Genomic DNA, 22,379 nt, shown 5'->3' on the forward strand with positions numbered 1-22,379 from the left:
TGCTGAAGCAGCAAAATCATTGTGTGTCTCTGTGGATGAAAGATGTATGAAGTAAGAGCAGTTAGACCAAAACCAGGGAAAATGCATGACTTTGCTCTTTGTAAGGAGTGGTGTGCCCAGATGACAGCACTGCTTGGGGAAGCTTAGTAAAATAAGATGCTTTTTTCTGGGTTTGTGGGTTGCCAGGGCATTGTCTGCTCCTCTCTGTGTGGTGTGAGGGATGGGCTGCACAGGGATCTTGTGTCGGGGTTCTGGGGTGTTTTACATCAGCCTCCAAAACAAGGCTCCCAGCTTGCTGGGAAGTAGTTCCCTTCAGGCATCATCCTGTTCCCCGTGGCTGTAAATGCCTCCCTGTCTGGATCTGACACCAGCTTTCTGGGAAATCTTGTTCTCATGGAAGCAAAGGGGCTTGTGTCCCCTGAGCACACTTTAACTGCAAGATAAGCCTCAACTTCTAAATCACGGGGTTTGCTGTAGCAAAAAGTTAAGCTCTGCTGATTACACAACTGGAAGCAGTTCCCAAAAGAGAAATTAAACTGAGAACAACCTAGATCCAGCTTCTCTTCAGTCCAGCTGCAGAGCTGCTGGCTCAGGGGCGTCAGGCCGTGGGAGAGGAGGGTGGAGCTCAAACGGTGACTGCAGAATCTGCAGGCTCTGGTGCTGAGTGATGGGTGAGCAGTTGGAAAACCAGCCTGGCCACCACATTGCTGAGGCATTGCAAATAACTGATACATCCAGGAAATGAGGGGCTGCTCTCAATGATGCCATAAACAGCAAAAGGAGAGCTGGTTTGTCTTGTAAATTATTCATTTGAAACTACCTTGCTCATTTCTTATTTATGCATCTGTCAAAATAGCCCTGCATATAGACAGATAATAAAACTACATGATACTGGGCTGCAAATGTGTTGTCCTGAAATGTACCAGCCTTCCAGGTATGAGAGAAAACTGGTGGGGAAGAGCATTTGCAGTGCCAAGCCTGGTGGAAGCAGTGAGGGGGGCTCCTCTGCCCAGGCTGGGGCACCCTGCCTGGGTGCAGGTCCCCAGGCTGCTTCAGCTGGGTTATGATTTTTAGGTGACCTCCTCAAGCTCCAAGGCAGGGAGTATTGTATGCACATAGTAAAATTTTGACTGTCTCCTCCCTAATACCCACACTGGCCTTGTTTCCCTTGGTCCCCAGGTGACACAAGTTCCCTGAGCATCCCTGAAGTCCCACTACAAATCCGCAAGTGACTCAGTCTCTCCTGCTGATGGAGCTTTCAGATTCGGCTGCTGTAGGAAGTGAGGACAGGGGAGGACACCTGCAGCCTGGATCTGAACTCCCCCTCCTGGCTGACTTTTTCTGGAGTTCCCAGGGTGTGCATCAGGGCATCCCTGTGTGACTTCTCCTTTTCTGCAGGGACAGAAATATCAACCTTTTGCCTGTCCAGTTTATTAATTTTGGAGCAGAAGGCTCAGGTGCTCACATCTCCTATCAGTGGTACAGTTCTGCACAGAAATAAGCAGATACCCTAAAATATTTTACAGACTTTTTATCCAAAAAACTAGAGCGATGTTCTTGTTCTTCTTAGTATTGAATCCTTTGGCTGGCCAGCAGCCAATTCCCTATTATCTCCACTTGAGTACTGTGTAGGGATTTTACAGGCAGAAGTTACTGCCCCAAAGTAAAATCCAGCATCCCAGCACTGTCCTTGGCTGTGGGGTGATTGAGGAAAGCCTGGCTGTTGGGTTTCTTGTTTCTGACCTTGTTTTCAAATCTGTCTTCAACTGTAGGCAGATCTGAGGAAAGGAAAACACAAAGGATCCGTGGGGACTGCAATGTTGCTGCAAGCCCAAACCATTGACCTGTCAGCAACAGATTCCAGCCTCATTGTACCATCTGGTTTTGCTCTTCTCTGTGAGAGGAGAGGAATAGGAAAGCATTTCTGGGAGGATAGAGCACTGACAAGGGCTTTCTACTGGGCAGGGAGGATGAATGCAGTGTGTGTGGGAAACACTGTGGAGGTACAGGCGGGGAAGGAGGAAAAGGAGTCAGGTATGGTCTCCCGTCCTCTTTCATTTGAACTTCGGGGCTTTGCTTGCAGTAAGCAGCATGATTTTTGCAAGAGCACATTGATTCTTGCAAGAGCCAAATAGAGATCTGCCAAAGGCAGTGCCAGATTTTTTTCCACTATTCCATCTCCTTATTTCCACTCCAGAGTTTGCAGTTATCTGCCAAAGCCAGAGTTGCAAAGCATGTGACATGGGGAGGCAACATCCCATTCCTGATGGAAATGCAATGAAACTTTAATGCTCTGGCAGCAGCTGACGCCCTCACCTCTTTGAAGTCTGCATGAGAGCCCTGCATTGTTCAGGATTTATGCACTAGCCCTCAGCAAACATCACATTTATTACCCTTGTATCAGTTAGAGCAGTTAAAGGGATGACAAGCTATTGAGAGGCTCAAGGGAGGTGAAGGGAGAGGCAGGAGCATGGAGACTCCAGCTCTGGGTGGGGGGTGCTCTGCTGGGCAGCATGTGGCTTTTCTCCCCAGGAAATAGGTTGGGTTTGAACCAGCTGCCTTTAAATACCTTGACAGGAAAGAGATGTGTCCAGAATTGTGAGGTAGAACATCAGTGATAAAGGAAGGGCTGTGTAGCAAACTTCCAGGTGTGGGTATGTGTCTGTGAGTGCCACAGCTTTGTCTCCATGGGATGCTGCCTTGGTGGCATTGTCCTGTCCCTGTGCCTGCAGACCTGAGAGAAACATCTACATTTTGAGGAGGTCCAAGATGAAACACCTTATACTCATTCTGCTGTCCCGTCCAACGCTTTCCAGCACCTCTTCTTCCCTTTGCAGGGGATATGAGGTTGTACCTGATGGGAACTTTTTGGGTGGTGCTGTGCCTGCTTTTTGGAATTAGCCATGACACATTGTTCTGGGGTGAGGCAGAGGGATGTAATAGGGGCAGCCTGGGCTGTGGAGTGAGCTGGGGTGCCAGTTCTGTGCAGTTAGGAGGAATGTAGGGAAGGGCAGGTGGATGATGCCCTGGGAAGTCATGGTTTGGAAAGGGGTGGTCCTGAGTGATGATTCTGTTTTGTTAACCAGAAAAAAAAAAATAAAAAGAAAAAAGTTGAATATTAGACTTTGTGCACTAGAAAGCTACAATCTGCCACTTTCTGAAGTGCAGTTCCAGATTGCTGTGCTGGTGAGAATGGAAGTGCTGTGAGTTTGTGAGCTCCAGTCCAGGCTGCATATGGAATAATTAGCCTGCTTTCTACCCAGACAAACTGTTTTTTCTTTTCTTATTAATGTCAATAACAGCTTATTAATGCCAGTGGTGGAATTTTGTTCAAGATCTCAGTCTGCCATGGTGCTCAGTGTTCTTTCAGCAGTGCCCAGCTTGGGATGAGTGGGAACACTCAGCCTTGGCTTTGTAAACCAAATAAGTGATTAAAAACATTTGGGAACGATCAGCAGGGCCTTGAAGAGGCTTATGCAGGCAAAGGGCAGCTGTTTGGCACTGCTAAAGGCTGTGACAGCCCTTGTATTCAGACTGGCTCCCTCACTCCAGCATTTGTGTCCCCAACACTCAGCTGGGGAGACTGCAGAGTGCACCCTCCTGTTGGCCAGGAGAGCAGCCAAACACGAGAGTTGCAGGGCTTGTTTTACTGGGAAAAACAGATATGGGAGAAAGCTCCTGTCCAGATGAAGGAACGAGCACAGGAGCCATCTGCTGTTTAACAGCAATGGCCCCGAGTGCCACCTCTAGAGATGCTCTGGAGACAAGAGGATTGGTTTGGTCAATTCCCAAGAGATCAGGATTTTGCTGGAACTGACACACACATTTCACAAATCCCCAGCCCCTGGGTCTTGTGCCGTGTGGGACTGGCACTGAGTTCCAGTATAATGGTTATATTGAGATATTTTAAGGCTATTGTTTCAATGTTTTTGTCTTGACAATGTTTAAAGACAGAGGCTAATAATGAGTAACTATTTTCCCAAGCACGTCGTCTGCCAACCCTTGATTAAAAACTACATTTCCATCTAGGAAAGCGTCACTTGGGGCGTAGTGTGGCTGCCTCTTGACTCAAAGTGCAGGAGCAGGAGATGCCACAGCATCTCTGGCTGGGAGGGACAGGATGCTGACTGCTATGGGGCTTGCTCAGCCTGGCCCAGAGCACAAACAGAGGTTGTTTCTCATGTTGGTTTGGGTCTTTTGCACAAAAACTGCAGGACAGAGGGGCAGGACATGCCCTGGTGATCTTGCAGGAATCTACTTTAAAAGTGGATTTCCAGTAAAAACAAAGAAGTAAGTGTTGGCAGCTGAACTAAAAATTTTAAAGTCATATCGTTACAAATGGGATGGCTTGTGCAAGAATTTGGCAGAAGAAACAAATAACCTCGAGTGCTGAGGACAAAGGCATGTGTTACCAGACTGACTGTAAGATTCTGTACTGCCTCCTTGGGGGAAAAGCACCCTGCCCTAGCTGGAAACCAGCTTTAAAGTGCTGGGCAGGAGATCACTGATGGGGATGTGCATCCCTAAAGCTTGGAAATTTAGGTGTTTTTAAAAGCAGTTTATCGTAAGGCTTTAAGCAAGAACAAGCATCTGGAGCTGCTCAGGTGGGAGAGGGCAGTAGTACAGCAATGGGACAGGGCCCTTATGGTTTTAATCAAAACATGCTAAGCATTAATGCTACTTCTGAATGTCCTTTCTCACAATTACAAATGCAATATAAATGTTGCACTTACTACCTTATTTAGTGAAAGCCTGGCTGTGCCAGGGAAGAGCCTTGACTCTGGGGTAATTCAGGTGCCCTGGTGCTGTCCTGGATGGACAGAGCTGAAGGGGTCTCTCTCCTGCTTTCCAGGTGATCCGCTCTGCTGCTGACTGGTCTGCTGGCATCAAGTACCACGAGGAGTCCATCCACAAAGCCTACATCAGTGTGATAGAGAACAGCAAGCACTACATCTACATAGAGGTGAGTGGCAGGAGGCTCCTGATGCTCTGGGCATGGCTTGTAGCCATCAGAAAGGTAAATACTTCTTGAGGTTTGATCCTAAGTTTTTATGCATTTAGACATTACCTTCAATGGTCTTAAGGCCAGACTGATGGCTGTGTACCCTGACAGCTGTCTGGCCACAAGGTGGAAAAAAATAGACCTCTCCTTTATAAGGCTCTTTGCAAAATTTCCAGCAGTTTTCATGGCCTGTTCAATAGTCTCCCTGTCCCCTCTGTGGCTTTGCAGCATCCCCTGTGCATGCCCAAACCTCCCACTCACCCAGCAGCTCTTCATCCACACAGCCTTCAGCTGCAGCAATCTCTTGTGTCAGAGTGACACTCAGTGCTGGCTGAATGGAGATGCTTTTTCTCCTCTTGTTTTTTTTTTTTTTAGCCTCTTGTTAGGTTGCTCTTTACATGAACTTTCTAAGGAGTGTGACTAATAAGGACTAATTCATTCCCTAAGCAAGCACAGACACACATACCATTTAATCATAATTAAAAAGAGCCTCCACTCCAATGGCACACAAACCCAGCTATCTTTAGTTGCTTTTGGTTTGAAATAAAGCATGCAAATATTTTGGGTTGGTTGCTGGCAGTGTCTGACAGTAGATTTGCTTGCTTTTCCTGCAGAACCAGTTTTTTATTAGCTGTGCTGATGACAAAATTGTCTGGAACAAGATCGGTGATGCGATTGCTCAGAGGATTCTTAAAGCTCACAGGTAACCTGTTCTTAAAGAGGTAGTGGAAGTCTTCAGGTGCATTTCCATGGTGTGGTGCTAAAAATTACCCCTCAGTGGACACAGCTGGACAGTAGCTGTGCCAACACAGAACTGATAGGGTCGAGCACCTGCATTTGCAGCAGAGAGGCTCCTGAGTGGTTTCTTTTCATCCAGAAAGTGATTTTCTGGACTTATCCCAATGTAAATGTATTTTTAACTATGGTACTTGTTTAAAGGCAAATCCTTTGTGCTCTGGTTCAGTGACACCTTTGCTCCATTGCCAGCTTGCCTTGAAGCTGGGTGGTCAGGCAATTTCATGGGTGGGAAGGGTGAACTGGGATTTGTGGTTTATTTAAATCATCTAGAGGGAGTGGCTTCAAACTGGGGAAGCAAACACATTTTGAGGATTTGACTGGAGGGCTCTGCTATTGTTTGAACAATTTTTTCTGGTACATGCTGGAGGGTGTTCACCACCTCCAGTCTTTGCAAGGGGACCGTTGTTTGTTCCTGGATGGATTGAATCCAACCATGTTTTAGACACTCCTTCAGCACACCTAACCCTGTGTTAACATTAATGCCACAGGTAGAAGCTTGTCTTCACTTTGATCCTGGGCTGCCTTGCTTAAGGTTGCTCCCCTGGAGTTTCTTTGAGTTACATTTCATAGTATGAAACTGTACCCTGCTCCTGCTGGGCTGAAAGGAAACTTTCTAAACTTTTCCCTTTCATCTCTCATGGGCTTTTTTGCCACGCATAGAGATGTTTTCTTGCATGGATTGTGTTTTCTATATTGTAGTTGTCCAGAATGCTGCAGGGCCTGCTTTTCCAGAGATCTTGTCTCCAAGGTTGCAGGAATTTTGCTCTTTTTTGCACTTGAGCTTGGAAATTCCCACTTGGATAAGAACACCCATCTGGAGACAGCCACCAGAGTGCAGGAAATGTCTGCAAGACCACAGGAGCTGCCCTGGGCTAGGCTTTGTCCAGAGCACTGTGGAAAGAAGAGCACTATTCAAACAGGGAGAGCCTGGGTTTTTTCTGCTGTGCCATTAACAATGGGGTGGGGTTGCCTGTGATCTGTGTGAGCTGCAGTGAATAGCCCAAAAAATTGAAGTTAGCTAAGGATGAAAAGATGGGGTGGATTTTCTCATCTGTGGTCAATGAGGAGCAGTGCCAGTGCTGCTGGAAATGTTGTTGCTGTGTTTGTATTGCAGCTTTGAGGCTCAGAGGCAGCTGGACAGAGCATCTTAGGGCACCTTCCAGTGCTTAAAGGGGCTAGAGGAGAGCTGGAGAGGGACTTTGAAAAAGGGCATGTGTGATAGGACAAGGAGAAATGTCTTTGAAGTGAAAGAGGATTAGATTGGATATTGGGAAAAAATTGTTCTCTGTGAGGGTGGTGAGGCCCTGGCACAGGTTGCCCAGGGAAGCTGTGGCTGCCCCATCCCTGGAAGTGTCCAAGGCCAGGTTGGACAGGGCTTGGAGCAAGCTGGGCTAATGGAAAATGTCCCTGCCCATGGCAGGGGGCTTTGGAACTGGAGGAGCTTTAAGGTCCCTTCCACTCAAACCATTCTATTATCCTGTGATCTCTTAAATAGTTTGTATCATAATGCTAATTTTCCAAACTGCCCCAGGAAAACAGCATTTAATTACAAATTAAGGTCTGTAGTGAGTTTGTATACTTCTCACTCTTCTAGACTAAATATTTTCTACTGATGTTATTAATAATGTTCTTTTCTTGGTTTCCTCTTTTTTTCATGGGTGGCTCTCTAAGCAGTTTAGTAAACACTGTCCTTATACAAATAAGCTGCTTTTTGGGGAATGCTTTTGTTGGTAGACCTTTCTCATGATACAAACAGACTTGGTTTCAGTCTCTTGTGTCTGAGTAAGGCCTCATTAACTCTTTCTGAGCTCTGCTGGTGAGCCAGAGCCAGTCTGCAGTGCCCAGCATAGCTGGAAGGAAGCACTGGTTGAAATGAAAGACACACAGGTCCTCACTGTCGCCTCCCAGCTCAGATGGGACCCCAGTGCTTCACAATTCCCACACCCCTAAATTCACAGGCATGGCTTGCCCGAGGAAGGAGTACTTCTAGCAAAAACTGTAGGCTGGCTCATCCTCAGAGTGCTTCTGAAATGGTTTTGTGCTGATTAAACTGTGTTTGCCATCTAGTGGCAGTATCTTTCCATGGAGCATTATCCCGATCCTTCTCTTCCTCCTCCTCCTCTGGAGCACAGAGCAGGGAATTCCCAGCACCCAGGGGCACCTGGAAGGTGCTCTCAGAGCAGATGCACCTGGCATTTGTCAGCAGAGGAAACCCAAAGGGAGCTTTGAGAACGGCCCCAAGCAGTTTCACAGTAATAGCTTTTGTTCTGAATGGGATCATAATTAGGGTATGGATGAATTTGGAGGACTCTGGAACTGAGATTTTTGGGTGCTGTGATATATCAAGGATATATTTTCCTTCCTGCAGTGCTCAATGTTTTGCTTGTGCCTTGAACTTTTTCCACCTTTTGTGGTGTTTCTGACTTCTGAAAACCAGGAGACAGTGGGAAGGTTGGGTTGGGTTTTGGATTACTGCCTGTGATAGCCCTGTAAGCTTTGCTGTGCTCTGCCAGGCAGCTCTCCACACCAGTCTGCACCAGTACTGATGTGACTGGGCTCTTAGGGTGCTCAAACAAACTTTATAGTGGCAGACACAATCTGAAGAATCCTTCACCTGCCCCTGAATTTCAATAAAAACGTGTTTCTTTTCCTTTAGCTTCTTTTGTTGTTTGCTGACAGTAAATTATTCTCTCTCCTCCTGAAGGAACACTCACAGAAGTACTGATGGCAGGTGATAATTTCCTTAAACTGGAAATGCACTTCACACTTTGCTCCCTTAAAATTTGTGTGCTGGCCCTGGACGGGAACCAAGTCGGTCATCTCAGGGGAGATGAAACCAAGGGGACTTTGTTCAAAGCTGTGACTTTTCCAGGCTGATGTAACATTCCCAGGCTGATCTTCCCCCAAACTCTCTGGTTTTTCAGGGAGAACAAGCGTTTCCGAGTGTACGTGGTGATCCCGCTGCTGCCGGGCTTTGAAGGGGACATCTCGACGGGCGGGGGGAACGCGCTGCAGGCCATCATGCACTTCAACTACAGGTACCCCAGGCAGGCTGTCAGAGAGCCCTGGACACCTCCACTGCTGCAGGGGGTCCCCAAGCCCCACCTGCCATCTGTGTGACCAGCAAGGGCAGAGCTTGGGGCATCCTGGTCTTGGGGAAGGTGTCCCTGCCCACGGCAGGGGGATGGAGCTAGATGAACTTTAAGGCTCAGCCAACCTAAATCATTCTGTGTTTTGTTTTCCATTTAGCTGATTAAATCTTAAAGCTCCAAATCTATCTCTTTGGCCAATACTTGGTCTGGCTCTGCCCATTGGCCCCATGCAAGCAATGGCATCTTCCCCAGTGTGACTCCCCTGCTCCAGGATGGATGTTTTGCAGCCCAGCAGGTCTCATAGGAAGGACTGAGATGCAGCAGGGTAGTCCTTGTGCTGGGAAGTGTAGAAGAAGGCAAAATGGCCCAAGATGGTTTTACTGGAAAGCTGCTATGTTATGTATGGTATGGCCAGGGCACAGTCAGTGTGCAGAGACTGCTGCAGCCCTCAGAGTGAAATCCCCCTTGTCTGCTGGCCTGCAGGGGTCCTGCTGCACCTCCAGGAGGATCAGTGGGGACACAAGCAGATGGAAAGTAGCACGTGCCCCCAACCCTTCTGCCTGAGCTTCCTCCTGCAAGGACAACCAGAGGAGATTGCCCATGGGTTGGTTGGTTCTCAGTGGAATTCCAGCTGTGGCTTTTCCAGCCCAGCCATAATCACACAAACTCCCTGACCTGGTGTTCTGCACATGTCAATATTTTTCTTAATGTGATTTCACATCCAGGCCTGGCACAGGGGGCAGCAGCCCTGCTTGTCACACGTTTACAATCATTGCCACGTGCTCTAGAAGGCAGAAGTGCTCCCTAGCTCCTCTGTGGGTTATATAAGCTCCTTTTGGAACATGAGCAGTCCTTGATGGAGCAACAGTCATTTGGGAAAAAAATATGTGCTCTGGAAGCACCCTGTTTCTCCTGCTGTTTGAGAGGCATCTGTGTTTGTGATTTACCAACCCGGTTCTGCTCCAGCACGTGCTGATGGCTGCCTGCCTTCTTTCCAGGACCATGTGCCGAGGGGAAAACTCCATCCTGGGCCAGCTGAAGGCCGAGGGTAAGAACTTTAATCCTCTCCTCTGTTTTGTTTACTTTGGATGCTGCTGTTTGATGGACACATCTATAACACATAATGCAACACATGCTACGGGCTCATGGGGCTGTGAGCGACCTCCTCCCTTCACCATCCTCCCATGGCAAGCTGTGTCAGGTCACACAAGCCATGGCCACTTGTCAGACCTCAGACCTGGCTGTAACCCTGATCCAGAGGAGGGGAACACCCCAGGGAGGAGCACAGCACAGTTGCAGCTGCTCAGGATTGTGTTACTTGGAAAATGTCCTGAGCAGGGTCACAATTCTGGGAGCCACGAGCCCTCAGCCTTCCCCGTGGATCCCACACAGGGTTTGTTTCTGGCAGTTGTCAGACATGGAGAGGAAGAACCTGCCTAAGCAGGAGGCTGTTTCCTTGCCATGAGGAATCCTGCTGGAATTTGCTCTGCTGGGAATTGGAGCACTGTGAAAACCCACATATCACAAACACTAGGACCGTGCATAATGGCTCATTTGTTCTAGGTCCTGGTGTAAATCTGAACTGCACACAAGTGCATTAGGACACATTTGCCATGCTGACCATGAACAAAACACCTGCTTCCAGCTTCCCTTCTGCAGGATCTGCAGAAAAACAATCTCATAGTCCACCTATTGTGCTGTGCCCAGGACACTGGAGTCATTTCTCACTGAAGTGGGAGTCTCTGTGCAGGCAGCAGATCAGAGCAGCACAGTGAGCTCACAAGCAAATTTTCAAGTCTATTTTTTAAAAAAAAATATTTCTGTTATCTATTCATTTATAATTATTTTAAAAGTCAGAAGTGAACTTTCATAGTTCCTATTCATAGGGGTCTTCATGTAAACAAGGTCTTCTTTTTTTCCTCTTCCACCTCCCTCATCCCATCAGTTTTCTTGTCTTTTAATTTTCAGTTGGAGATAAGTGGATAAACTACATATCATTCTGTGGCCTTCGAACATATGCAGAGCTGCAAGGAAAACTGGTCACGGAGCTCATCTACGTGCACAGCAAACTGCTCATTGCTGATGACAACACGGTTATAATCGGTGAGCAGGGGCTCTCAGAGGGGTTTGGGGCACTGGGTTATCCTGGATCAATCCCTTCCCATCCCTATGCCCAGTGCAGGCTGCAGGGCCGTGGGCTTTTCTGTGTTGTCATTTCTTTCCTGAGAAATATTTTGCTGTTTAAAAAAAAAAACAAAAACAAACCTAAAAGACAAAGTCATAAATTCATCAAGAGGGAAGAAAGGATTCAAAGGGCTGTCATTTAATTTGTTTTTCTAAAATTTTCTAAATCTGTGTGTAACCGTGAAGAGAATCCCAGTGCAGGGAATATTGTCCATCTGTCTTGTATCAAACTCTGCTCTAGCAGGAAGACTTGTGAGACTTGTCATCTGTTCCTGAAAGAACAGAATGTGCTGTAAGATTTGGAAGGTTTGGACAACATGTGTCATGTATCAGCTCCATTTCTAAGAATGGGACAATATGCTATAGGGAGTAATAGATATCATTTCATCCTCTTCTCTTACCATATTTATTATGAGAACATGAAGCAAAGACAAGAGAGTTCAGGCTCAGAGCTCTACACTGCAGCAGAATTTCAGTCTTCTTCTTTAAAGAAGCCCTTTTTGAGCTGTTATATCAGCAATAAAAACTTTGCCAATCAATACCTTAATACCAGATTTTACAGATTTTTTTTTTTTTTTCTCTAAATACTCCCTCCTTTCAAAGCAGTGATCTCAGATGACCTGTGGTGAGGTTTGCTCCTCTGTCACCTTCTCAGAGGCCAGATCCTGTCTCCAGTGCACAGAGTAGCTCTGAGGTGGTTTGGTATCACAGCAGGAGCTCTGTTGTTCCAGCTGGAATGGTCTGAGGGCCTGAGGCAGCTCTTAGTTTTTATTTTCTTTACCTATAAGCTTGAGGGTAGATTTTTATACAGCCTGTGCATCTCTGCTGCCTGGTGAGGGGATGGGAAGTCATCCCTTTTCCACATAAGAGAGGATGCATGGAGATTAAGTGCTCATGGAGCTACTGGGCAGGAGGAGGGGGTGAAAGGACAAAGAGGCACTTAGCTGATTTTTCCTCTGGAGGTGTTGGCTCCCCTGGAGTTAATCCAGTTCCTGGGAAGGCTCAATGGCTAACTGCAGCCTGGGGGTCTCTTACAGCTGTGTCTGGAGATTTTTTTATTGTTGTTTTTGTCATTTCTGTGGGTTAATGACCTCATTATGCCTATCCTTCCCTCCATCTTGCTGTTCCCAGAGCCAACAGCTGCAAGCAGTGTTCCCCCATGCCATTTTCTGATGTTTGTGTAGGACAGAGAAACCTGTTTGGAGGGACAAAGCCTCAGCTTTGTCTCGAGCAGACCCTCCTGAATGGCACAGCAACCTGGTCTAGTGGAAGGTTTCCCTGACTGTGGCAGGGAGGTTAAAGCAAGAGGAGCTTGAAAGTCTTTACCAAACCATTCTGTGATTTACCCAGAGAGCCCATCCTGCCTCAGGTAACTGGGTATCCAAACCAAATGCAGTTCAGACCTTTGAAAGCTGTGGCTCCTTCAGCAGAAGCATCTGGGAAGTTACAGAAAGAACAAATTTTGAAAATGTTGGCCTGGGCTTGGCTGAGATTTAATCTTCTTCAAAACTGTTGAAGCCTGCAAAAATCAGTTGGGGTTTCTTTTCTCTCCCCCAACTTCTCTCAGGGTCTGTGTTTCCATAAGGAAGCCCCTTGATTGATTCCTGGAACAGGCTTACCTAGGAACAGAGGCCAGACAAAGTTAAAAATATAAAAGCAGATACATTTATTGAAGGGCCTTCAGGTACATTAAGGGCAGACAAAGCCTCCCCAGAGGGGTATATTCAAAAAGGGCAATAGGTCATAAGATTCTCAGAGAGATATAAGTTTGGTCTATTTGCATATAGGGCTAATTCTCCAATTACAGCTTCAGGTAATGAAATATACTCCCAATTTGCTCCCCCCAATTATTTTTTTTTTATACTTTTGAGGGCCTGAGGCAGAGGGTGTCCTTGGTTCTCAGGCTTAGAAGGATCTGACCAAAATATGAAGAGAGCTTACTAACACTCTGTATGGAGTTCAGAGTTACACACTAATGCAGTGCAGGATCTGAAAAATATAAAAGCTAAAATCCCAAGGTATCAGGTTGTGCTTTTACCTGTTGAAGGCGTGGATGGTTCCCCAGGGAGCCGAGGGGTGGCGGGTGGTGACGGAGGGGTGGTGACGGAGGGGTGGTGACGGAGGGGTGGTGACGGAGGGGTGGTGATGGAGGGGTGGTGATGGAGGGGTGTGCAGTGACACCTGTGCCTCGTCCTGCCCTGCCCAGGCTCTGCCAACATCAATGACCGCAGCATGCTGGGGAAGAGGGACAGCGAGATGGCCATCATCGTGCAGGACAGCGACACCGTGCCCTCCGTCATGGACGGCCAGGAGTACAGCGCCGGCCGCTTCGCGCAGTCCCTCCGCCTGCGCTGCTTCAGGTGCGCCCGGGGCCGGCCCAGCACCAGGAGGGGCCGGGGCCCTGAGCAGGGCTATGAGCAGAGCTCTCTAACCTGCCCCACAGCTCTTCACCACCAATGGGCTGCACTGCCCACCCGGCTTTGGCTCTGCTCCGCCTGCACTGAGCCCAGGGTTTTGCTGCTATTCCACTGGCCTCACACTGCTCCTGCCCACAGCTTGGTAGCTTGATTTTACAAATTATTTTGCTCCGGAGTTTTGCTAGCAGAGCTCATAAACAAGTGGTATTTCCCCTACAGTTCCCATTTGCACACTCTAAAGCTTGGGTGGCAGTGTCACTTTTTAAAGGAAGCTTCTTTGCTGGGAGCAGCCATCTGGCCCAAAACACAGCCATTTTTAGTTTAAGGCCTCTTTCTTTTTCCTTTTTTTCCCCCCCACCCTATTTCCCATCTGGACAGTTACTGCACAAAAGAAAAGGAGAAAATCAAGCAGCATTGGAGCTGCCAGATTATCACAGGGGATGGGAGTGGGAGGGTGCTGGGAGCACCCGGGGTTTGGCAAATCCCAAGGAAACGTCTCCTGGCATCTATCAAGAGGGGAGTGCCCAGTGCTTCAGCCTCTGTGACCATCCATCCCTTTGTCTTCTCAGGGTTGTCCTTGGCGGCTCCGATCTCAATCCAGAACACCAGGATCCTGTCTGTGACAAATTCTTCAAGGAGGTGTGGATCGCCACAGCAGCTCGCAATGCCACCATCTTTGATAAAGTGAGGAGCACAGCAACTCCCCCTCCCTCCATCCCACACAGAGGCAGCACAGGGAGGGCAAAGAAAGCAGGTCCAGTTCCTGGGGTTGGACCTTCAGAGATGTTTTGAAGGAATGAGTAGTGTCAGATGCAAGAGCTGTGAACAAGAAACTGGAGCTGGTGCATGCTCAGTGTGACAGCACCCACGAAGGCAGCAGATCAGATTTCTGTGTTTGCATCAGCTGTAGCTCCAGTGAATGGCCTTGGTGTAGTTACTACTTGTAATTAGCCACATTGTAACTGGAGTAGCAGCAGATTTTACTTCTGTCTTTTAATGAGTTTTTGCAGTGATCAGAAAAGGCCCTGGAGCTTCCCCTCTGCCTGCTGCAGCCTCATCAAGGACAGGCACATCTTTCTTCCCTCCCTGTTCTCTGGGCTGTTAATTCAGTCACTCCCATCCTGGGAAATTTGTACTGGATGCTTTGCTCTTTCTCAGGAACTCTGCATTGCTGCATTTCCCCTACACTGACAGGTGACTTCTTCTTTCTGTTTTGGTCAGGTGTTTCGATGCCTTCCCAGTGACGAGGTGAATAATTTAACCCAACTGCGTGATTTCATCAACAAGCCCAAATTAGCAAATGATGATCCTGCGAAAGCAGCAGAAGAATTAAAAAAGATTCGTGGGTTTTTAGTACAATTCCCTTTTCGTTTTCTGGAGGAAGAGTACTTGCTTCCCTCTGTTGGAACAAAGGAGTCCATGGTACCCATGGAGGTTTGGACTTAAGAAGATGCAGACTGCTTTACCTTTTAAAGTCTTGTTCTCAGGAGAGAAGTTAATGAAAAATACGGGATTTTGGAAAGTGAAAGGAGACGAAAAGCTTCTCTACCAAGCTAATGAGCCTTTTTGAAGGATTTTGGTGGAGGAACTTGAAGCAAATAGACACTAGCAGACAAGAGGAGCAGAAAAACTTGGAAATGATGGCAGATAAAAGGCTGAACCTCCGGAGGAGTAACTTCTTTGGACGTGTTCTGAGCATCTAAAGGATGCAGGCTACTTCCTAGGACAGGAACTGACTCCCAATCGATGTTGTCACCACTGCCATCTGTATCCTGTGGTTGAGTTCATACTGTGATCGTGTTGTGGCTGCACAGGAGTCCTGGGCTGCGTGTGCTGCTTCTCAGGCTTTGGGTGTCTGCACCTTGGCTCGCTGGAGTTCCCCATCTCACCCGTCCCACACGCCATCAGAGCACGTTGTGCAGCCCTGCCACTCTTGGGAAATGCCATTTGCTGCTGCCTTGGGCTGTCCTGCAGCTTTCCAAGTGTAGGAGTTCACTTCTTAAAGGGAAACAGACTAACAATCCTGTATCAGAATCAGCATTTTGGTCTCTTCATCCCTTTGGGGGAAAAAAATCCTCTTCCTATTGTAGCTGGAGCAATCAACAGCCCTCAGGCTTGGCAGAGGGCAGTGTCAGTGGAGCTGGAGGTGCTGCTGGAGATCACTGGAGTTTGCTGGCCTTTGCAGACACACAGCACGTCAGCTTGGTCCCACTGAGTGTGACTGTTTTCCTCAGGAGAGGATCAAGGTTCCATCTGAAGCCTGAGATGTCCAGAGCCGGGGGAAACCAAGGCATTGCCTGTAACAGGACTGAGACTCCAAAGCCAGCATGATCTGAACCAATCTTGGCACTCTGCTTGTGAATTGATCTTGCAGCATACACATACATTTTCATTTCCATCTCTTTCCCCCTATTTCAAAGCTGGAAAGGCCATTAGGCTGACAGAATGCTCAGGCAGAGCTGATTTTGTAGATGGGGTGAATGCAAGGGGGAAGGGGAGCAAGTGGCAAAGCCTTGTCTCTGCTCTGCTTTGTTCCTGAACCAGCAACAACCATGAGTTCAGTCATGCAGGACATGTCTCCCCAAGCAGAGGTAAAACTCAGCATGCACATTCCTGTTTTCCATTGCTGTAAGAAGGTTTCCAAAGCTCTTCTGCACCTCCCTGTACAGAGAAGCAGCAGTTCAATCCAACATCCTGGGAAAAACACTACAGTTCCTAGGTTAGAACCTCGTGTGGTGGGCACCAGCCTGGGTCTTACCCCATGCTTCATCCTGCAATGAGACCATGTCTCCCAGTTTCATGTGCAGCTCTGACCTGGGGTGTTCTGGCAGTCTGCAGTGCTGTGTCAGCTGCTGGGAAAATGGAGCATTAGAAAACACTTCAGGAGAGTTGGATCTGGGGGAATGGGAGGCTGAGCTCTTCTGCTGCCCCTGCATCCAGGCATCCCTTCCCAGGATTATACCTGTGCCCAACACTTGGTAAAAAGGCCCAGTGAACAGGTATTTATTTTAGTTCACAGAAGAGTTAATTCTTTTCTGGCTCTTCCAACAGTTTTTTAACTGGAAAAGAATCCCACTGGTCACTTATCTATCCCCAAAATGTAGCTGGCATGACATTTTTGCTGATTGCTTTCTGTGTTCAGACCTGTAAACAAGCACCAGCTTATTCTGTACCTGCTGCATCACCCAAACAGAGAACAAACCCCAGATGTTCTTCCAAATCTCATCCCATTCCTACAGCTTCCATTGTTTTACATTTGTGTTTTGTAGGTGCAGTTGCCTTTTACACTCCTTTCTGGCATCTGTGGTCTGGTTCACCTTTGGGAAGTGCATGTGCAGCATTTTATGTGATTGAGTCTGGGGGGTTGATGGTTTTACCTGGCATGCTGTAAGCAAATATGTTCCCTTGATTTTTTTCCTTAAAAGAAACTGACCCGGGGTCACCCCCCACAGAGCCAAAGCAAAGTGTGCCCTGACCATTTACAATCGAGAAAGATCAAAGGTGTCCTGTGATTTCACATCAGTGCAGGTTCAGAGCTTTTCTCTCCTCATATTTTTAGCTGGTTTCGTTTGACTGAAGCTGCTGACTTCAAACAATTACAGCCTGTCAGAGAATCCTTGTCAGTCACACAGATCCGTGTTCAGAGTCAGAAAGTGTTCAACCCCTCCACCTATACACTGAACCTTGAAGTGCAACACTCCTGTCACCTTCTAAGTGCTCTTATTCTCCTCGTATTCATATTAGTGAAGGTTTTTATAATTGTTAAATTAGCCTTGCATTGTCTTTCAAAATGGTAGGTAGCTAATTGTTGGGGCTCCCTAACTCCAGGGGTGTTAACTCCCCCTCTGCCAGGCTGCTTTGGGGAAAAACCACTGAGGTTCTGCAATGCTCAGCCCACTGTGTGATAGCTGCTGGTCCCCAGTGACACAGCAGAGCCGTGGAGGGAGATGTAATTGACTGGTTTGGTATGAAAAGGTGGTAATTAAGGTGGTCTTTCATTATTGAGGTAGCAGACAGGCCTGGTGTTGGCTCTCTGGGCAGAGGTTCTCCTCTGTGGGAGCAGAGGCACTGTGCTGATCATCCCTTCCCTGTTGGTGCTGAGTTCCTGACACCAGGAATTTGGTAACATTCAAATGCAAGCAAGGTGTGCACGGCAGCCTCGGCACAGGGAGGAGATCCCAGCGTCCCCAGGGGTTTGTGGGGCCAAAGGTTCCCTGTGGAAGCAGCACTGCTCACCCCAAACAAACAGCAGGCTCCTGCTGAAGGCCCTGCTCATTCACACCCTGGGCTGTGCTGTTTGGAGCTGGCTCCTTGGGTCCTGTCAGCTACAGGTTTGTTTCTTACATTAAGAAGCCTGTGAAGTTGAACCCCTTGAGAGAGTTGATTTCTGCACCTGAACAATCACTACTTCTTAGTCTGTCATACCAGCGTGGGCTGCAGTCTGGAGAGGGCCACCCACGATACCCAGAGCTGGAACAGGTGATGTGGATTCAAGCACTGGCAACCCCAGAAACATCAACTGTTTCTTGTGGCAGTTATTTATTAGAACTGTAGGAAATTAGAACTTCTCCCAGGCTCAGACTTTATTTTGTAATTCAGCCCAAGGAGAACACTTATTTTCCCTTTAATTTATTCCTTAACACGTTCCACTTTGAGAACTGACACTCCTTTCCTTAAATTTTAATAGTCTGCTATTTTAAAATATGTGTTTTGTTGTATAGATATTGGACTGGATAAATGTTTCACTGTAAAGTTAATGCATGATTTTAAAAATGAGGAGTAAAATGTCATTGTCTCCAAAAACTGTACTAAAAAACAATTTAAAGGAGAACCACTCCAGTGCTCCGTGGAAGAGGCAAAGTGCTCAGCTCAGTTTTTGGTCTCTTGGTCTGTTTTTCCCCTGACTTGGTGTGAGCTTTGCTGCATTAAAACCCAAATGCTCCATTTTCCTTTCTTTTGATCAAATTTCACAACATGATTTTGCAATCCTGGTGCTGTCCCTGGGAGAACCTTAGTGCAGGTGTCACCTAGCTGGGACTCTTCCATGAATAATTTACAATATCTTTATTCCTTTCAAAGGAGCATCCCTGTACAATCAAGTGCAGATGTGGTTTGCTGTTGTTATTTCAGTGTAACAAGCCTCGAGCACTTGTAGCAAGGACAGTCAGGGGGTTCTGTCTGGGCACAGAGCTGTGTTTGTGCTGTGTATGGGAGAGACACTCCCATACAAGTATGAGAGTACTGTAGGATAATGCCATTTCCCTCTCCTGCTGCATGTGGAGCCCTAAATCCATGCTGGGCTAAGCTGACCCCTCTCACCAGCAGCAGAACCTTTCATGGTGCAGTGCTGTGGTGGCCAAAGGGAAGAAAACCAGCGGTGTCCAGACCAGGATATGAGCAGATGCTGGCACCCCTTGGGTGCCCCACGAAGTGTGAACACACTGTCACAGCTTGTGGCACTCTTTCTGCAACTGGTTTCAAACAAGCAATTGCTGCTGCACTGCTGAGATCCTGCTGAAATCAGGAGCTCTGCAGAATCCTGCTTGAAACCCAGGGTGTAACTTCATGGCAGTGAATCAAGGCCAGCATGTGAATCTCTGTATCAAAGTGGAGCCGCCCCACTAACCATACATCGACCACTGAATGCAATGATCCTCTTGGGGTGTCACTTTTTTTTTTCCCTATTTTCCTTTCCCTGCCTGCTTTCTTGTTGTATTTTCCAGTATTTGTGATTATTCTATTTTTAACCTTCCAGTGTCTTTTCATAGAATCTGCTCTGTGTAAATAATTCCAACTTTCCTTAGTCCTGATGCTAGGGAAGCGAGAAAAAGTGTCAAAAAGTCAGTTTTGCAAATGTTGGGGTTTTTTTAAAATTATGTCTCTAGCTAAACTAATCCACAAAAGGAGAGCTTCCACTTGGGGTGTGAGCGCAGGTCTGTGCGTCCCTCCCTTCCATCAGTGCTGCTGTGACACTGAATATCCCTTCTGTGAAGGCTGCTGGAATTGAGTTTTGTATCCTTGTTCCTGCTAACAATCGCTTTCCTTTCCACTCTGTTTGTATCTGGTAAATGAATGTGTATTAATGGACTGAAAATACAACCGATCATCATGTCAGAACACTTGGCTTTGGTGTCATTTCTCCTTGTTTTGGGGGCCCCATCCTGCCTTGGGATGAGTTCTGTCCTTGCTCTGTATCAGCAGCCAAGACGTGATGGGGAAAGGCCCAGAATAGCAATAAAAATGGCTAGACTTGAGTCATTTGGGTTTTCCTGGGAGAGAGAAATTGCTGGGGTGAAACAGCATAGAAAGAAAATTGGACTTCTTAAATAGATTAAAGAGTCATGTTTTAAAGGAGTTTTAATAATCCAAAAGCATTATGGAAGGCACAGACAAAAACTCTCCGTATCCGAAATAGAATTAACTTGCCCCTCTCTGACTTCCAGTAAAGGAAATTTAGCAGAGAGGAAGAAGCAGCTGCCTGTTGTCCTCCAGGGGCAGAAGAGATTAATAAAGCATCAGTGGCATTTCCAAGCTCTCTTGCAAACTGAAAACATATTAACTTCTCCATTTCATAGGTTTCATCTCCTTTCTCAGATGCCAGAGGGCTCTCCGCATCTTCAGAACTTCCAAACCCAATCTGTGTCCTCGACAGACACAATAAACCAAGACAACAGAGCCAGAGGGTGAGGCAGGGGGTTGGTAAGAGACATCAGGCAGCTGCTGAGTGACACTGTCGGCTTCCTCTGCCGCTCCAGCATCCCCCTGCTGATGATGTGCCTCCTGAATCCCACTTACGGGCTCCTGAAGAGGAGCTAGCAGCAAGGAGGAGCGATGTGGGGCCTGCCAGCCTCTGCTGGGTGCATGGTGCTGAGCCCAGGGGTGCTGGATGGCAGCAGGGTGGCTGTGGGGTCACACAGGGCAGCCACAGCTGAGGCTGGCACTGTCCTGCCACCACTGCTTGGCTTCCCTGCGAGCGGCGCCAGAGCCGTGGGATCCCAGTTGAGACTATCTTGGTGTGAAATTAATGTGAAACTGGAAGTGGTCCTGAACATAGGGAATTCAGGTATGGATTTGTAGGGAGGATCCTTTCCCTTTTCTACGTGGTTGTCCTGGTTTCAGGGGGGAAAGAGTTCATTTTTCCTCAGTAGCTGGCAAGTTCTGTTTTGGATTCAAGCAGGGGTCCAACTCAAGGTCACTGTTGCTGCTTTTGCTGTTTTCCCTCTCCTCCTGTGCTCCTGCAGGGCCTGAGCTGGTTCACATCCATCCCTAAAAGCAGCAGTGAATGGCAGCTCACGGCTGTGGCTGGCACTGAGTGTGCAGGGAGGCAGGAACGCCATGGCAGAACTCCCCCTGATGTTCCCCTGACCAGAATGTTCCTGTTTGCTCACCGGAGGACTTGCAAAGCCTCAATCTGATGGCTCCTCGCTGAGCAGGAACGCAGCCCACGCCTACCCTGAACACAAAGTGCCCTTGCCAGAGTGTTTAACAACCTGTTCTTTCCAGGATGGATTTCTCCAGCCATTTTTTGTGCTGAGGCTGTTCTTGTCTCCTCCCACAGGTCAGCTCCTCCATCGTGGATGTGTCCCCAGGAATCCCGTGCCAGGGGCAGGAGGAATCCTCTCACCCACCCCAGCACCCAGCACATCTGCTCTCTGGCCCTTGTTGGCATTTGTGCACCAAGCTCTCAATAACACATCAACTTTAACGAGTGCCAGCCCTTTGCATGCATGAAATCACTAATATGATGTAGTTATTTTTGTTCTGAAGAAGAAAGCAGGGAAGAAAGGAAAAAAGAAAAGGTTTTGTGAGCCGGGTCTAAGGGTACATGAAGAAACAGGTTTCTTCTCACTGCTAAAAATCAATTTATTTTAGTTTCTCTGCAATTGTGCCTGCTTTTCACATTTTCAAGTACAGCTCTGAAGCACTGATGCAGTGGAGTGAAGGTTTGAAGAGCTTGAATCACAACAGCACTGTGAGTGAAATGCTCAATTTTTTTCTTATTGGAAAAATTAAAAGTGACAGCTTCAAAATTGGTTCCACTGCTTTGATTGATTAGACAGAATATTTAGCTCAAAATGATTATGGCAAGATTTTCTACAGAGCCTCATGGTTGGGATGGAAATTAATTTGGAGAAAAGGGGAGGGAGGGTTGTTAAAAAAGGAATTATTCTGCAAAGGAAACTGTTTATCCCCAGAATCTGTGATGAGTAATGTCTCCATATTCAGCCTGATCTCAATAATTAAATATTCTGTGAGTTCCCATTTGAGGACAAAGGAAAGGGGGGCGGGGAGATAGTGTTAATGAGGCTTCACAAGTGTCTGTCCCCTGGAGATTCTGATGCCCCCAGTGTGCTGCTCAGTGCCCAGCAGGTGGCCTGTCCATAGGGAATGTCCTGACTGGGAAACCTGCCCTGGGCCAAGGTTGGGTGTTCAGCTGGAGTCCTGCTGGGCCAAGTGAGCTGCAGGTCACACATTGGGAAGCTGAGGGCCACTGAAAGTGCTGTGGGCACAAGTTCAGGTTAGAGCTGGACCCACCTCTCCAGCTGGAGAATGAAGCTTCATTCATTCATGCACAGCTTCAAGCAGACACATCACAAGGATGCTCCAGGGTCTCCAGACAGACAGCAGCTCTCTTTCTCCAGATCCTTCCTGGAATGGGAGAGCTCAGGATACCTGAGAGAGTGGGGACAGCAGGCTGGGCTGTCACCCAGGGGATACCAACAACAGAATTACAGAATGGTTTGGGTTGGAAGGGACCTTAAAACTCCTCTTGTTCCACCCCCTACCCTAGGCAGGGACACCTTCCACTATCCCAGGCTGTTCCAAGACCACCCAGCCTGGCCTTGGACACTTCCAGAGATGTTGCAGCCACAGCTTCTCTGGGCA

General features: G+C 47.6%; 1 protein-coding gene across 5 annotated transcripts in view; it reads left to right on the forward strand.

The window, feature by feature from the left end:
- PLD1 (phospholipase D1) overlaps window positions 1–19,610 on the forward strand; it is a 72,847-nt gene extending 53,237 nt beyond the window's left edge. For all 5 annotated transcript variants that reach the window (XM_058843871.1, XM_058843872.1, XM_058843869.1 and 2 more), the window contains 8 exons: window positions 4,853–4,963; window positions 5,617–5,705; window positions 8,725–8,838; window positions 9,891–9,940; window positions 10,861–10,995; window positions 13,283–13,436; window positions 14,063–14,177; window positions 14,715–19,610. In XM_058843871.1, coding sequence (XP_058699854.1) covers window positions 4,853–4,963; window positions 5,617–5,705; window positions 8,725–8,838; window positions 9,891–9,940; window positions 10,861–10,995; window positions 13,283–13,436; window positions 14,063–14,177; window positions 14,715–14,939 — 993 coding nt within the window. In that variant the 3' untranslated portion in view covers window positions 14,940–19,610. The remainder of the gene's footprint in view (window positions 1–4,852; window positions 4,964–5,616; window positions 5,706–8,724; window positions 8,839–9,890; window positions 9,941–10,860; window positions 10,996–13,282; window positions 13,437–14,062; window positions 14,178–14,714) is intronic.
- The last annotated feature ends 2,769 nt before the right edge of the window (window positions 19,611–22,379 follow it).

Source organism: Poecile atricapillus, chromosome 8, assembly GCF_030490865.1.
Source record: "Poecile atricapillus isolate bPoeAtr1 chromosome 8, bPoeAtr1.hap1, whole genome shotgun sequence".
Lineage (NCBI taxonomy): Eukaryota > Metazoa > Chordata > Aves > Passeriformes > Paridae > Poecile > Poecile atricapillus.